This window comes from Semicossyphus pulcher, unplaced genomic scaffold (assembly GCF_022749685.1).
Source record: "Semicossyphus pulcher isolate SPU_LCO1_2020_fin unplaced genomic scaffold, fSemPul1.0.p SCAF_22, whole genome shotgun sequence".
Classification (NCBI taxonomy): domain Eukaryota; kingdom Metazoa; phylum Chordata; class Actinopteri; order Labriformes; family Labridae; genus Semicossyphus; species Semicossyphus pulcher.
This window is the reverse complement of record NW_027211696.1, coordinates 8,601,760-8,615,342: the sequence shown is the minus strand read 5'-3', so window position 1 is coordinate 8,615,342 and position 13,583 is coordinate 8,601,760. Positions and strand designations below refer to the sequence as shown.

Sequence of the window (13,583 nt, the reverse complement as noted above, 5' to 3'; positions counted from 1 at the left end):
ACATTTTTTGAGCACACAAAAGGTGCAGTTGTTTGTCATGATAAACTCAAAGCGTGACAGCCTTTATAATACTGCGCTGCAGTTACCAGCAGTTCTCTGCAGACGGTAAGAGTTCCCTCTTACTGCGCGGTGCTGTTAGCGCTGGTGTTTGTAAATTAGCTACTTTTTCCCACGAGGTTCATTTGCATAGAAAGGGGCCAAATTCTCCCTGAATGTCTGCATAATGACTCGTTAAAAAAATTGCATTCAACCCTCTGCCAGGCTTCGAGAATGAGCCGTCTCTTTGTATCATTTGCGCAGGTTTAGCGGGCGCAAAAGCCACACGATCCTTTGGTGAATTCTTCTCAAAAACTGTTGTTTAAAAGTGTCATAAAAGTAGAAACGCCTGCACATCTTTTCCTGCTGCGAATATAAGTATATGTTTAAAAAAAGAGTTAGCCACATGAGGAAGCATTCTGAGTAATTATCCTTGTCACAGGCTCAGGATTTGGGAGTTATATTTAAAATAATAATAAGTGATTATATTGTAATTACATAAAGGGGGGCAGCTTTGATTACTACCTTAATTTAGAAAACTCCTGTGGTCCAATTAGAGGACACACGAGGCCATAAAGCGCGAGGAAGTACTGTACATAAGAATGTTTTCTCACAATGATTTCAAAGTGTACACCAGCATCTCTTCCTCATAAACTCTTCTATTGGTTTTACTGTTTCCTTTGGTGCAGCCAGATATTTCTCTGCAGGCACTGGATTGTTTTCTGCTCCTCATTCTTCCAGCAAGTTAAAAACAGCCACGCAGTTTAGTTCAAGCGACAAATCCAGCTCCCTCCGCCTCATCGTACATTCACAGATTGGAATCGTGTCACAGTTGCTTTCATGCACCCATATTTGTGTTAAGAAGCTACCGGGTAAAGCCAACTTAAAATTAATCCACTGAAACAGCCTTTGCCCTCTTTTCTGTGCCGATAATAACAAGAGACAGAGGAGGAGAAGGAGAAAGCTGCACAGTAAGTGAGTTAAACTCTGCGTCTAGTTGAATAAAAATCGTCTCCAATAAACATCTCTGAAGGTGTTAGACCCACACGCTGTCACAGATGCTTCCATCGCGTGTATAACCCAGTACAGATGGTGATTGTGACACTAATAATATAATAGAGGCGCGGCTGCTGGATGTGTTGAATTTGATACAGCTGGACGTCACCGTGTGCAGCTGATGGGAGATTTGGCTGCACTGTGGGGTTGTAAGGTGCTACCTGCAGTATGTTGACGACATGATGTACGCGTTCAATATGCATCTTTAGATCCAAGCAGAAAACACATCCTGAACTGTAGGTCTGTACGTGCAGAGGACTGACAGGAAACTATGACTTCAGTGTGTCAGTGATTTAATTTAGCATCACATGAATGCATTATAGTCGAGGTCGTATTTCTGCGCTGTATAGAAACATCAGGAAGCTACTCTTATTTGTCTTATTCATCTCTTTTATTTCCCTCTGCGGCACAACATACATCCACCCCGCCCGCCTCCGCTGCGACTCAGCCCGATCTCAGAAGCATTAGCTCTCTGCAGATTGATGGCTAGTTTGCAGAGAATATAAAGCCATAATGATATAGATTTAGGATCATTCCAGGGATTGATTTTTTTGGAAGCTAAGAGGGTGAAGCCACTTATGTCAATGCTAATGACCATTTCCACCAGCATTTAGAGAGAACGGCCCATTATCTAAAAGCTCACATTATGGCAAATATGATTGGGAATGGAAGTTGTGTGCAATCCGAACTCACCTCGGACGGCTGATCCGCTCCCTCTAGTGCAGGGCGGGGATCCGAGCAAACACGTGTCTATGGATTCCATTGCAGCTTTATCTCATTTTCAGTTGTTTGAATTTATTTAAATCGTTTCAATCGCAGAAATCTGCCGAAGGAATCTGATACGAGCAGAGCTGGAAATAGAAATGGGGATACTCTGCCTCTGTAAAAACACAACTGACCCGAGTCCAAAAGGGAAGAGTTGTGTTGTAATTTACTTTGTAGCTTGTTTATCACATTTAGACTGTCGGGGAGTTTGGAGGGGTTGGATTTAACAATGTTAAACGTCTGCAGATTGATCTGGAGAGGTTGCACTCTGACTGTTCAGATGGAACTTCCCAACTAACACAAGAGTATAGTTTTCACAGTTCACCGAGGATGACCTGCCTAAATCTCTGTTTTCGAGCGCTCCCTCTGTGGTCCGTCCTCGGTGATTCTGATGTTGTTTTCCCGGCCTTTGGTAACCCTGCTCTCAGACATGACATTTTCTTGACATATTGATTTAGCGAAAGGGGAGCGCACACTCCACGAAGGGCAAATCCTTTATTGCTATCAAAGACCAGAGAATGGAGAATCTTGACTCTGAGGCTCATTTCAGTCTTAGGAGAACATGAGGTTATTCATACCACACTCATAAGTGGCTCAAGAGTTTTGATTAAAACTAATTAAACATATAACTGGTTAACTAATTTTAAAAGCTTTGTGTTAACGAATGCACCCTTTTAAACCAAGAAGAGACGTAGGTTATTGTTTAATCAGGAAAAAGTTGCTTTTAACATCTTTTTATATAACCGCTGGGTTAGCTAATTTTAATGTGAGTAATAACAGCTAGGTTAGCTCATTTTAATGTGAGTAATAACAGCTAGGTTAGCATATTTTAATGTGAGTAATAACAGCTAGGTTAGCATATTTTAATGTGAGTAATAACCGCTAGGTTAGCTCATTTTAATGTAAGTAATAACAGCTAGGTTAGCTCATTTTAATGAGAGTAAAAATAGCTAGGTTAGCTCAATTTAATGAGAGTAAAAATAGCTAGGTTAGCTCAATTTAAAAAGGCTACATAGTTAACCATTGCTATGGACGTAGATCTGTGAGTCTAACAGACTATTTTTAAATGGAAAATGGAAAGATAATAATTTTTGGATTAATAAGATCATTTCCAAATCAGTATTTTGTGCCAAATAATTGATTTCTTCAGTAAAAAGCTGTGTAATAAGCGCGATAATGTATAGTGAGCAGGTTGTTATCGCAGAGGAACCCCTTCAGGGTAAGACAAGTCCTGTTTACCCTGTCGGGGTTTCATTCTGCGATAACAACCTGCTCAGTAAGTTATTAAAGGGCCAGATGGAGGTTGTTAAAAGGCCTGGTTTGGCCCGGTTGGATAAGTCTATAATTAATCTTCAATTCACCATTAAGCGGCAGAAATCACCCTTCAGCTCCTCTAATAATGACATCACTTTCCTCGAGGACTGTATGCTTCTCTGGGGTTGGAAACCTGCCATATTTAAAGAAATATGACTCAAACATAGACGAGGATTTCCTGTACCTCCTCTCCAGCTCTATGTCAGGAAAGAATAATCTCCGTCTGTCTGGGACTCTAACATTTTCTTCCCAGCCCACCCACTGAAGCGTGCGTTTACTCTGGCTATACCATAGGCGCTGGGATGAATAGAAACTCTACAGGATGGGTTCAAATGGGCCATCAGTTAGACTGACCCTGACAGTCACCTCCCCTTGCTCCGGCCCGGTCCCTCCCCGCTGCCTGATTACATGTACACACCAGCCCCATCCATCAAGCTATTGATTTTCCTGTCTACCCACTTGTCTGCCCCTGGCTCTCCCCCTCTCCAATAAGGACTTCATTGTTTGTATAGTTGTTTATGGATGTCCCACAAGGACTGAATATTATGTGTAGTAGCACTGACGCTGCTTCCCTCTTCATTTCAATACGGTGGCCGACAAGGGCAAACGCTCTGCAACGACCCAATAGATTTCTATCAGGGGAAACAGGATGCAAGTTTTGGAAGGATGCAAATTCAGACACGGACAATAATCCACAACAAAAACAACAACAGGAAGTGCTGCAAAAAGCTGGAAAAATGCATTAAAAGACAATAAAAAGTTTAAAAAAAAACACAAACCAAGAAAATAATAATCAGTATATTCAACAAATTAAATGCCTGGTCCCTGTCTCTCTCAGGGAAAATGAAGCTGTTCTAATTAGCGCCCCCTACAGGCCTGGAGCTCGTCCGTTGTGAGAGCTGGATATGCAGCGTTCCTCTGTTGAAATTTTCATTGTTGTATTTGTTTTCATTCTTTCCTTATTTTGCATTTTGTTTCCGCAATTAAAAATCTTTCGGGTTGTTGCAGTTTGCCCTTCTTGGCCTCCGTACTTCAACGTAAAACCTGGCCACGACAAACCCGACCAAACGCCGAGTTGGGGCCAAAAAAACCCCCCATCTATGTAGAGGATCTGTCCTTCAACCTGTTTTCATCTCCTACTTCCCTAACATAATGGTCCCTTTTATCCCACACACTCGCCATCTCCATCCGCCCCGCAGTGACAGATGCAAGGCTGTTGCTTCTATTGACTCTGTTGGAGCCCACACTTTATCAGCCCCTCCGATGCCCTCACCTGCCAGCATCGGTCCTGCTGCTGCTGCACTAAGCCAAGTTGATGGATCGCGCCTCTATACCTCACAGAACCCCCTCCCCTTACCCCACCCAAACTCCTGTCATCCATCTCTATACTCTATACACAGACCTGGAGAGGAGGGGCCCAAATCAAGAAGGATCGCCTCCCCGTGTCATCACTCCTACTCATGAGTTTGTTGCTGTCTCATTTGTTGAGTTTGTTTTTCTGTTGGCTTGAATTTGATTTTCATCATCCTCCCCTCCCGCCCTCCTTACCTCCCCCACTCTCTCTCTCTCTCCCACCCACAATCCCTTCCTCTCTCTTTAAGGTTCCTTATATCAGAAGTCCTCTGAGGCTAAAGACAAGAATGATTTGGGAAATCCATGTGAGTTATTGATTTCTTTTTACCTTTTTTTCTTTTACATTACCCTCCATTCATCGTCATGCTTTTATTTGTCTACTTACGACGTGTTTTACATTTTAAAATCATAAAAGACAGACAATATTTGCCTTTGTTCTTTCATCTACATCCATGTTTCATTTACAGATAACCACCTCAGGGCATTTCCTTTCTTGATTTCCGTCCTGTCCTCTCCCATAATGCCCCTCTGCTAGCCAGCTGCCTCTTCCCAGCAGTCTTCCTCCTCTCTTACTCCGAGCTGACGCTGCCCTTTATCCTGTTGCTCCTCATGAACTTCAGCCTGACACTTTGCCTCTCTGTCAGCTCAGGCCCCGACTCCGGCGAAGAATCTAACTCACTGTCTTTTTCTCAGTGTTGATTCCTCTCTCTCTCTCTCACCCTCCCTCTGTAAATCTCTATGTCCTCACCCAGAATGGAGTGCTCAATAATCCCTTTCATTTCCATTTCTTGTACTTTCCCCCTTTTTTTTTCTCCGACAATGGCTCATGTTCAAAGGGATGTATTAATCTAAGTGATACATTTTAATGCGTACACTTAGCAGGTTGCTTCCTTTATCACCAAGCGAGCACGGTGGAGATTGTGCGACAGAGGGGGGGTATATGTTAAATAACTGCAGGGAAGCTCGGCAGAGGAAGCGCGGCAGTGAAATTACATTTTTTAGACTTTCATCATTGCCCTCCCTGCTCTGTTTTCTGTGCGTGTCTGTGCTGGAGGAAGGATTAGAGGCCTCGCATATATGAGGATATATCTCAACGCTCCTCTTTAATGTGATGTCTCAGTCAAGGCCGAACAGAGAGGGCCAGGCCTCGCTTGTCCTTCCTGGTGACTGTAGTCTTTGAAAAAACTACAGCGTTAGATCCCCCGCCTCTTTAATTGTGGGACGATCAGTACATCTAAAGAAACCATCTAGATTCTTTTTAAATCACTGTGAGCACTGTGAGTGAAAGGGAATGTCCTGCTGAAGGTCAGACTTTGATTTCCACAGAGGTTCACAAAATAGAGCGTGAAATGTAATATGTTTTAAATTGGCTACATGTTGAAAGGTGTGCTCGTTTAATAAAATACTGTTCATCCATATAAACAAGCATCAAGTCATAACTACAGCAAAAGAAGGAGTACGTGCTTTAACGCTTTTATACCAAGGACGCGCTAAAAAAAACTTACTGTAAGACTTTCACTTGTCACAAAAGCGCTCCCTTCCTTTGCTTTCCTCGCTCTGCTCCTTCCTCCTCCTTTGTGCAAGAGAACACAAGAGACACAGATTGAGTGCCATCTGTATCCCTGAGACACATGAAGCTAATTTACACAAATGCTCCGCCATCATGCATGCCCTGAAAACGCTAAGGATCTGTGGCTGATGCTGCCATCTACTGGTGCACGTTCTGTCCCATTTGCATACTTAAATGATGTCAAAGAAACTGAAAGAGTCTCCTTTTATTCTGTCACAAACACCTTTGAAATTCTTTGATTTATTCACACGTCGAACACATACATGCCCACACACGCCCTCTGGCCTCTCACTTCCTCTAAAGAAGAGTTTGTCAACTTGGTGACAGCCAAGGACATTCTTTCCCGAACACCAGAGAGAGTTCAGACTGTCAGTAGGCATCCATTAAAAGGTCTGATCTGAGCGCCGTGCTCGCCTAACAGCCCCAGCTCCGTCCATGCCAGGCCTGCTAATCACAGAGGTTCCTCCAGCTGGAAAGTGGACAGAAAGACTCTGGGAGGGAGACGGAGATGAAAGACAGTTTGAGAAATGCAAGCTATGTCTAGATCTTATCTCGCAGTGTGTAAGAACAAAGGCAGAGACGGGCTCTGAACTCCAACACAGAGCACGGTAATTTGAAGATAAAACGTCTATATCTCCGTCTTCAGGACTTCAGATCTGCCTTCTGAGGCTGCTTGTTAGGACAGTGTGTCATTGGGTTGCAGTGGCGCTATTAACCGTGTGTGGTGCGCAGAGTTTATCATCATTATCTGTATTTTGTGCTTTATCTTTACGATGCTTGGCTTCATACAAGATTTAGTCCTCTGTGGCCGTTGTTTACATGTACACATCTGTAGCGTATGTCTCTTTTACAACAACATATTTGCTATCTTTTTGTCACAACTGAAAGTTAGACTGCAAAGATGAAAGCTGAAAAACACCCAACACTCTCTGCATATTTATCTCTTTTCTCTTTGACAATTAATAGTGTCCAGATTATCTATCCACACCCAGATAATCGCCACAGCGGGCCCGCATTAAGATATACTCTCCGCATTTATTTCCCTGCAGGTGTTTATTAATATCCGCCTCAATACTAAAGCAGGATATTAGCCTGCTGATAATGTCTTCATCACAGCTCCTGCATATTGAAAAAAAAGAGCTTAACACTCTTGATGTGAGATCTTAAAAGACTATTTTTCTCCCCGTCTTCTCCCTTCTCCTCCTCCTCCAGTGGCCCCCAGTACGGACGACGTGGCTCTGTACGTGGGGATCGTCATAGCCGTGATCATGTGCCTGGTGATCTCTGTCGCCGTGGCGCTCTTCATCTACAGGAAGAACCACCGCGACTTCGACTCCGACATCATCGACTCGTCGGCCCTCAACGGAGGCTTCCAGCCCGTCAGCATCAAGACGGCACGCAAAGGTGGAGCACAGGATGGATACATGTGCTGTTTCTGTGTGTGTCTGTGTGCACGTGTTTTATGCCTGATTTTCAAGTCATGGAGGGGATGCAGCCACCATAAGGGCACACATTGTTTATAAAGTCACATCTGAAGCTTTAAATTCAGTATTTTGACTGTTGTTTTTTTCAACCCAGAGTGACCCATGTGGAAGTTCCTCAAACCTGCATTTTTTCGAATGGCCAACAGGGGGAGACTGCACTGGTTGCAAGAAACAGTCTGATTGGATGAAACCAGATGTGAAAATGAGGCCACTTGATTTAAGCAATAATCACTAGTTCCTATTCTTTTTCAACACAGCATGATGGACAGCATTTTTTAAAATTCTGGTCCAATTAAGAGTTCATTTAGATAAAGCATTGTATGCTAGTCGCTGCCTCGGCCACCTGTCAACCTGGATGGAGACGAAACAATGCATATTCACCCTGATGTCCAAACATGGCTTCACTTTTTAAACCTAAAAGGTTTTCATCCGCCTCTTTTATACAGTCTGAAGCCCCCTTTACAGGGCCAGTTTAAGGTGGGATTATTACCCCTCTGTTACGCCTCCCCTTTTATGTAAAACGCACAGAGGCGGAATGGTCGAGCGAAGTCCTTCAGCCTCTGAGAGAGAGGCGAAGTGGTGTCAGTGTAAACAGTGGAGCCTACAGGGCGGAACAGCGCCGTGTGAGTGTGTATGTAAAGCATGCTCTTTTTGCTTACACGTTGCGCACCTTTTGCTTCCGCAACGCCGTGTCTAAACACACACTGGAGCGGCCTTACGCTGACGTTGCTTGGTTTCAATGTAAAATAGCAAAGGCGGCTTAACGGCGGAGCTTTGTTACGGCGCTGTGGCGGCTTACATGATTCTTTGTCTCTTACATCATTTGAATTTTTCTGAAACTTCGGACAACACAATTGTTAAGTTTCAATAAAAATAACAAAATGTTTTTTGTCTTGTTTAAAAAAAACCCCTTTCCATCAATTATCACAGCCCAGCTTACCCACGTTAGAGAACAACAAACCTGGCTTATCCTTTAATCCTTTCTTCTGGCACTGAAAAGTTCTCAATACTGCAGGAACACCTGTCTTTCAGCTGGTTCCAAAACAAGTAGTGAGGTTCAGCAACCTGCCCTTCTGTAGATGGCGCACCTGTGTTGGCAGGTATTGGGTATCTCCTGCATGAGCAACCCATAGCATTAATCTGGTGAGCTATATTTGACTCAGCTGCTCGTGTGTCAGTAATGATGTGAATGTAAATGTGCCCTTTTGATAGGAGATGAGCAGGAAGCTTGTGAGGGAAGTACAGACAGCAGACAGCGTGTTTGTGCGATCGAGGTGATGAAACTATTAAAATGCTTGTCGCTGTGATGAGGGGCCAAACCGTGCCCCTTCATTAAAGCATAATAAGGCCGGTCTGTATGTCGCATATTAAACTGTAATTAGATTTGGGCTGGTGACGCAGGACTTGAAAGTAGGACCGCAGGGAGGCAGACAGGTGGCTGTGAGCTGGACAAAAAGACAGCAGGGAAACAGGCGGATCAGAGTAATTGTGTTGTAAACTGTAGCTCTGAGGTTTGGGGAACAGGAAGAGAAAAAAAATGCTCAAAAGAGAAGATTACGGAGGTAGAAAGAGACAGCAGAGACTGGAAAGTAATGTTTTAAATGTGATGCTAAACATCACATAGATATCTGCAAATCAGGCAGCAAACCAAGCAAGCAACAGCGGAAGGCACCAAATTGTACAAGGATGAATGTTTCTGGGGTTGTCCATCTTGACTTATCTGAACTTTCATTGACCAATCAATCAGCTCGGTGTTGTAGGTAAACAGACGGGGGGGCTGGCAGTGGAGGAGCTGCCGTTGCTCCACCCACTCAGCCCAGCTATAGAACATTCATTCTCCTACCTAGCGGGTAAACTGAGTTTTAGTGAAGCCATCTGTTACCCATGAATCACAGCTGCACCCTGAACTTCTCAGACTGAGTAATGTTTCTCGGTGGTGAAGTGGACTTCCCAAATGAGTGAAAAAACAAATGAGTAAAGCCGGGCAGCAGCCTCGCTGATTGCTGCCAACACTTCATTTCCTCGTGGTTATTCTGGTTTTGAGTTACCAGTTCTCCACATTCGCAGCTGGAGAGAGCGCAAGATGACCACATTCTTCTCATGAGACTTTCACTCCGCTTGACTGATGTCTGTTTCTCTTTCTCTCCCAGCTGATCTCCTGACGGCGCCCCCTGACCTGACCTCAGCGGCGGCCATGTACCGCGGCCCCGTCTACGCCCTCCACGACGTGGCCGACAAAATCCCCATGACCAACTCCCCTCTGCTCGACCCTCTGCCCAACCTGAAGATTAAGGTGTACAACTCCTCGGGCTTAGTGACCCCGCAGGACGACCTGGGAGGGGAATTTTCCTCCAAACTGTCGCCGAAGCTGCCGCACTGCCTGCTGGACAACAGTGACAGCACGATGGGCCGTCGCACACAGACCCAGACGCTGCTCCGCACCCGGGATCCATCCTGCACTGCGCTGGGCTCCTTCAGCTCGCAGGGGGGGCATCTCATTGTGCCCAACTCAGGTACTGTTTTCACATTTTTAACAAGGAAAAAATCTGTTGCTTATATAAATATATGCAGAGAAAACGTAACAAGGGAATAAATTAGCTCTGATTTATAAGAGAGAGACCTGCTTTTCCCAGCAAATGCATCGTGATTCATCTTAAACCACATCAGCTGTCTTCTGTCTGTTTTGATTGGAGCTGCATGTTTACATCTACTCAGTGGTTCTTCTTTCAGATGCTTAATGAGCTCTCCATTAGTGTATGTGTGTGTGTGTAAGTACATGTGAGACCATGTGTGTGTGCAAATGTGTGCATACTGAAGAGACAAACTCAATATCATCCATCAGCTCTGAAGAGGCCGCTCTTCATTCATTCATAATGTGCTGCTGATGATGCTCTCAGCCCAAAATGAAACCCTTAAAGAGGGGGTATTATGCTGTTTCACATTTTAAGACATATATATAATGTTACATTGTGGATATCCAGACTAAACGTGGGTGAAGTTTCAAATCGGTAGGTAAAAGTATGTTGGAGTAATCCCCACGCTTCTCAGCTCCGTCTGCAGGCTGCTGTGAACGTGCAGTTTTTTCTACGCGCTGCACTTTGTGACATCACAAACAGAAGAAAGCTGGTTTGAGTCGTTTCAGGCAAAGGCTGTATGAGGGCCTGAACAGAGCACCAGTGTGAGAAACATGAGGAGTTTTTTTTAACTGTAAATTATGCAAAGCTACTCCACAGGTATCACAGAGTGAAACATGAAACTTGAAATTAGCATAATTCCCCCCCTTTAAAGATCCATGCCAACTCTGTCGGAAATTCTCACACAACCGATGGTCATTACCTAATTATGTTATTAACGGCTCAGAGAAAATGACTGAAAGATGTTTTTTTCACTTGCCGATGAGCTCATTACATTGAACCCTCTCTATAATGAGTAGTGAGTGAGTGAATGAGTGAATTATTTTGGACACAGCCTCAGACTTTAGCTTGGCATAGTAACTTCCTGGTTTCTCCGCAACTCACAGACTCCGGGAAGTCACTGCAACCGGCCAAGAAATATCTCCTCAGAAAGCTTCGAGAGATGATGTGTGAATCAGTAACTTTAGTGTTGCTTGTAGGGTTAACTTCTGACGGAGCTAGGCTAACTATTTCCCTCTGTTTTCATTGTCTATGCTAAGCTAGGCTAACAGGCAGACAGATTTGAACCATCTTCTCATCAATTTTCTACAAGAAAGCACAAAATATTGCTACTTTCAGATTGATCCCTCACTCACCAGATTTAACAGGAAATGTCAATCATTTAGGTATAACTTATATTATTTCATGGGGCTTTTAAAGTGAAAATCCACCTTCACACAGAGCATGCTCACTAGAAACACAGACAAGACTTTGAAATAATACGCTAAGCCACATGTTAGCTATCAGTGTGAGTGCACACAGTATGACAGGGGGTGATGGATACCTACGGTGCAGCAGGAGCACTGATGTTAAGGTGTACACTTTCAGGCAGCTTACATTAGCCGTGCTGTCCTCACTTCAAACACATGTGGGCTGTTTGTAACATGCCACAGATGCATGTTGACAGCCTTAGACAAACTAGCAGAGACATTAAAGGATACACCGACTTCTCAAGTTTCTTAACTTTTTCTTTTCTGCTTTTGATTCCTGTAAAAATGTTCTCAGCTGCTGCGTGCGCTCAGCCACCTCATCATGTTACATAGGCAGAGGGAGAGGACAGAGCACATTTGATACCCGATCTGTTCGTGTGTCTGGGTAATGAAATATTTTGCGGCACTGTCGGTGCGGCTGTGTTGTATTTTGCATCTTAAAATGCGTTCCCTGTCTCTTTGAAGCTTTCCGCTGTGAGGACCAGCGGCCGCGTGCGAGGCGTCCCCGTGGCAAAGTTGTGATTGCATTGCTAGCTAGCATGAGAAGCCGTCTGTCAACTTTTGAAAAGTTCGGTACAAGGACACGGGAAATCAATGAGCTATCTGACAAACCCCCTCCAGAGAGAGACAGTGTGTGTTTGCTTGTTTGTGTGTGCATGAGGGGGTGCGGGGTCCTAAAAAACACATCGGACAGGACATCATATCAAATCAATCTGAGATGGAAAAATGTAAATCACTCCGGCTGCAGCAATATGAGAATGTTATGAAGAGCAGAGAGATCATTGATTTTAGAAATGAAATGTCACATCATTTCCTGATGCCACAGGAGGAAGCTCTGAAGTGCCATAGTTTTTATATGTGGGGCTGAGAGGAATAGCGATGATTACTACACTTCCAGAAGAAAAATAATTATCACATATCGCAGGGGAGTTAACCGCTCTTTACTGGGGCAGACAGGGCAGCAATGCATTCAGATGTATCCATTACAAGTAAAATGTAACTTTTGCATGTAAAAGGTAGAGCTGAGAGGACATTTATTTCCATTCATTCTGAATATCAGAGCAGGTTTATAGCTGAGTTCACTATCTGAAGATTCATATGTAATACAAACATTCAGAGTTCTGCTGGTCTGGTGTCCCTGTGTTGGTATTTAATGACCAAAGATACACAATCGTGTCATTGACAGCACGAGTATACAACGTGAATAAATTTTTAGATAACACATTTGGTCTAACATAAAACTTTCATGATGTTTTCTGTGTGTATTGAGATTCTTACATTGAACAAATACTACTATGCACATTAAAGGGGGGGTATTATGCAAATTTAATATGCTTCATATTTCACTCTGTAATACCTGTGGAGTAGCTTAGCGTAATTTACAGTTAAAAAAAACTTTTCTCACGCTAGTGCTCTGAGCAGGCCCTCATACAGCCTCTGCCTGAACTAAGTCAGCGCTGTTTCTTTAAGAAACCCCGCCCCTACAAGCCTGCTTTCTTCTGATTGGTTAGGTCTGAGGAGCAAAACTGTGGTCGTGTTCCAGTTGTCGACAAAGAGTAAACTTCAGTTTTCCAATTTGTAATGAATGTCTGGTGCTCTTGTCCTTTGGAAATATCACTGATGTCTTTCCTTCACAGCCAAATAAACACTTTCTCCAAGACATTCTTAATCATCTTGACAAGTAGAACCGTTGAGCAGAGTGGAGTGAAAAAAAATTCCAAGGCAGACTGAGCTGCTGGGTGGGCACGTCTTTGACACGTGCCAGGGGCAGGGACTTCTGCTGTGTCTCGGGCAGATGCCCGGACATAGAGTTCCTCCACTTTGTGACATCACAAATTGAAGCGTCTGGAGAAGTCTGTCTGAAAGCAAGCGTTCACAGCAGCCTGCAGACTTTTTTTAGCAGGGGATTACTCCAACATACTTTTACCTACAGATTTGAAACTTCACCCACATTTAGTCTGGACATCCAACATTGTAACATTGCACATACAGTATGTCTTAAAAAGTCAAACAGCATAAATAACTCTTTAAAGTTTTATCTTTTTAGCAGTGTAGTTGCAAAAACTCCTCTGGTCAACCTACCTACTCTAAGCTCTAATATATACCTGTTTGTCTGTGTGTC

At 43.8% G+C, this 13,583-nt stretch overlaps 1 protein-coding gene across 1 annotated transcript in view; it reads left to right on the top strand.

Moving 5' to 3' along the window:
• Positions 1 to 13,583, top strand: part of unc5cb (unc-5 netrin receptor Cb) — a 133,232-nt gene that overhangs the window by 108,080 nt on the left and 11,569 nt on the right. Inside the window, exons 8-10 of the mRNA XM_069673829.1 lie at positions 4,773 to 4,829; positions 7,307 to 7,498; positions 9,729 to 10,091. Of these exons, the coding sequence (XP_069529930.1) occupies positions 4,773 to 4,829; positions 7,307 to 7,498; positions 9,729 to 10,091 (612 nt within the window). The remainder of the gene's footprint in view (positions 1 to 4,772; positions 4,830 to 7,306; positions 7,499 to 9,728; positions 10,092 to 13,583) is intronic.